General features: G+C 28.9%; 1 protein-coding gene across 1 annotated transcript; it reads left to right on the forward strand.

Moving 5' to 3' along the window:
* Positions 1 to 29: 29 nt before the first annotated feature.
* On the forward strand, positions 30 to 700 carry LOC126909847 (nose resistant to fluoxetine protein 6-like). The gene is made up of 3 exons (XM_050692267.1): positions 30 to 198; positions 259 to 401; positions 503 to 700. Exons 1-3 carry the CDS (start codon positions 36 to 38, stop codon positions 623 to 625), a joined length of 429 nt encoding a protein of 142 aa, XP_050548224.1. The 5' UTR covers positions 30 to 35; the 3' UTR covers positions 626 to 700.
* The last annotated feature ends 952 nt before the right edge of the window (positions 701 to 1,652 follow it).

A 1,652-nucleotide genomic window follows, 5' to 3' on the forward strand; every position in this document is an offset into this window, starting at 1 on the left:
TATGATTTTGCTATTTTTTACAGCTAACAATATGTATGGGTTGGGCAGTATCTTTGGCCACTCTCGCTAGTCTGATATTTGGCCTTCATCAAGTTGAATTGCATCCAATTATAGCTGCAATGTATTCTTCGTTAAGTCACACTCTCTGGGCACTATGTTTGGCTTGGGTAGTTGTTGCTTGTGCTACTGGAAATGGAGGTAGATATCACTTTTTTTTTAAAAGAATCTAAATACATAAATATATTTTTTTTTATTTAGGATATGTGAATAAATTGCTATCGTGTAGTGTATTAATACCATTCAGTCGTACAACATATTGTGCATATTTAGTACATCCAATAGTTATCAGATACGCAATTATGAAACGTGACAGTCCATTCCATCTGACAATAGAATCTGTGGTAAGAATAGATCATCTATTTTTATTAATATAATATTACTTGTATATTTAGTTTCGCATATTAATCAAAATTCAATTTTTATCAATTAATCATTATTTCAGACTCTCATGTTTTTGGGACAGTTAGTTGTTTCCTACTTTTTTGCATTTTTACTATCGATTGCCTTCGAAGCACCTTTTGTGTCTTTACTGAAACTTGTATCACCTACAAAACGAAATAACTGACTGTGTTAATTTTAAGTTCAATTTGTTTCATCGAATTAGAAGTTCAAGTGATAAGCCACCGAATTATTTAAAACTTTTTTTAGTGATAAAATTTATTTATTTAATGTTTGTGTACAAAGGATTTGTAATAAATCGGCCCGCATCACTCACACGAGCATGCAATCCTTGTATTTATATTGTATAAATATAATTAAAATAGTACAATTGAGTTATTTATATCATATAATTGTTTAAATAAATATTACTTAAGCTTGTATTTTATTTCGTGTGTTTCGATCGCAAATAGTAGTAGTATAGATAGAAATTTTTAGGGGGGTATATACCAAAAAAAAAAATTTTACTACTTCCTCCAAATGAAAATAAATTGTATCTTATCATGTAATCATTTTTACAAGCGGAATCTATTAAACTTCACCCCCTCTTTCCTGACACAAAGCCTCGCAAATTGTTGAATTTTGAAAAAACAAACTAATATTTTCATAGGTACCTAATACAGAGTGATTTGGGTCATTTGGGGGGAGGGTCAGGGTGTGCGATTACACTCTTACTTTAAAAACAGTTTCAATTGGCCTGTAAAAAAAATGCATCAATTTTTTATACATCAATTCAAATTTCAAAAACACTGTATTATCATGGTTACATGGGTCAATAAACAAATATTCTGTTATCAATTAATTAAGTAAACAGTAACTTTATCATACTGAACCATTGATGTTTGTAACTATTTTTATTACGACTTTTTTGACGCGCAGTTAACGGCAATAATTGATAACGGTAATTAACTGATAAATATACAATTCAACAATTGCTACGACCCGAACTACGTTATATTATATTATATAATATAAAAATAGTAAGTATTATTATAATTTATATTTACTACTTATGTTGATTGCGATTTATAATCTATGGAAAAATTAAAAGAAGAATAATTTACTTAAGTAGGTATGTCCATTTTTATATGGCCTAATGAAATTTCAAAATGGTCTACTTGAAATCTCGCACACCCAAGATAAAAACTGAAATG

The sequence above is a fragment of the Daktulosphaira vitifoliae genome, unplaced genomic scaffold (assembly GCF_025091365.1).
Source record: "Daktulosphaira vitifoliae isolate Bord-2020 unplaced genomic scaffold, ASM2509136v1 Scaffold_1599, whole genome shotgun sequence".
NCBI classification, from domain to species: Eukaryota; Metazoa; Arthropoda; class Insecta; order Hemiptera; family Phylloxeridae; genus Daktulosphaira; species Daktulosphaira vitifoliae.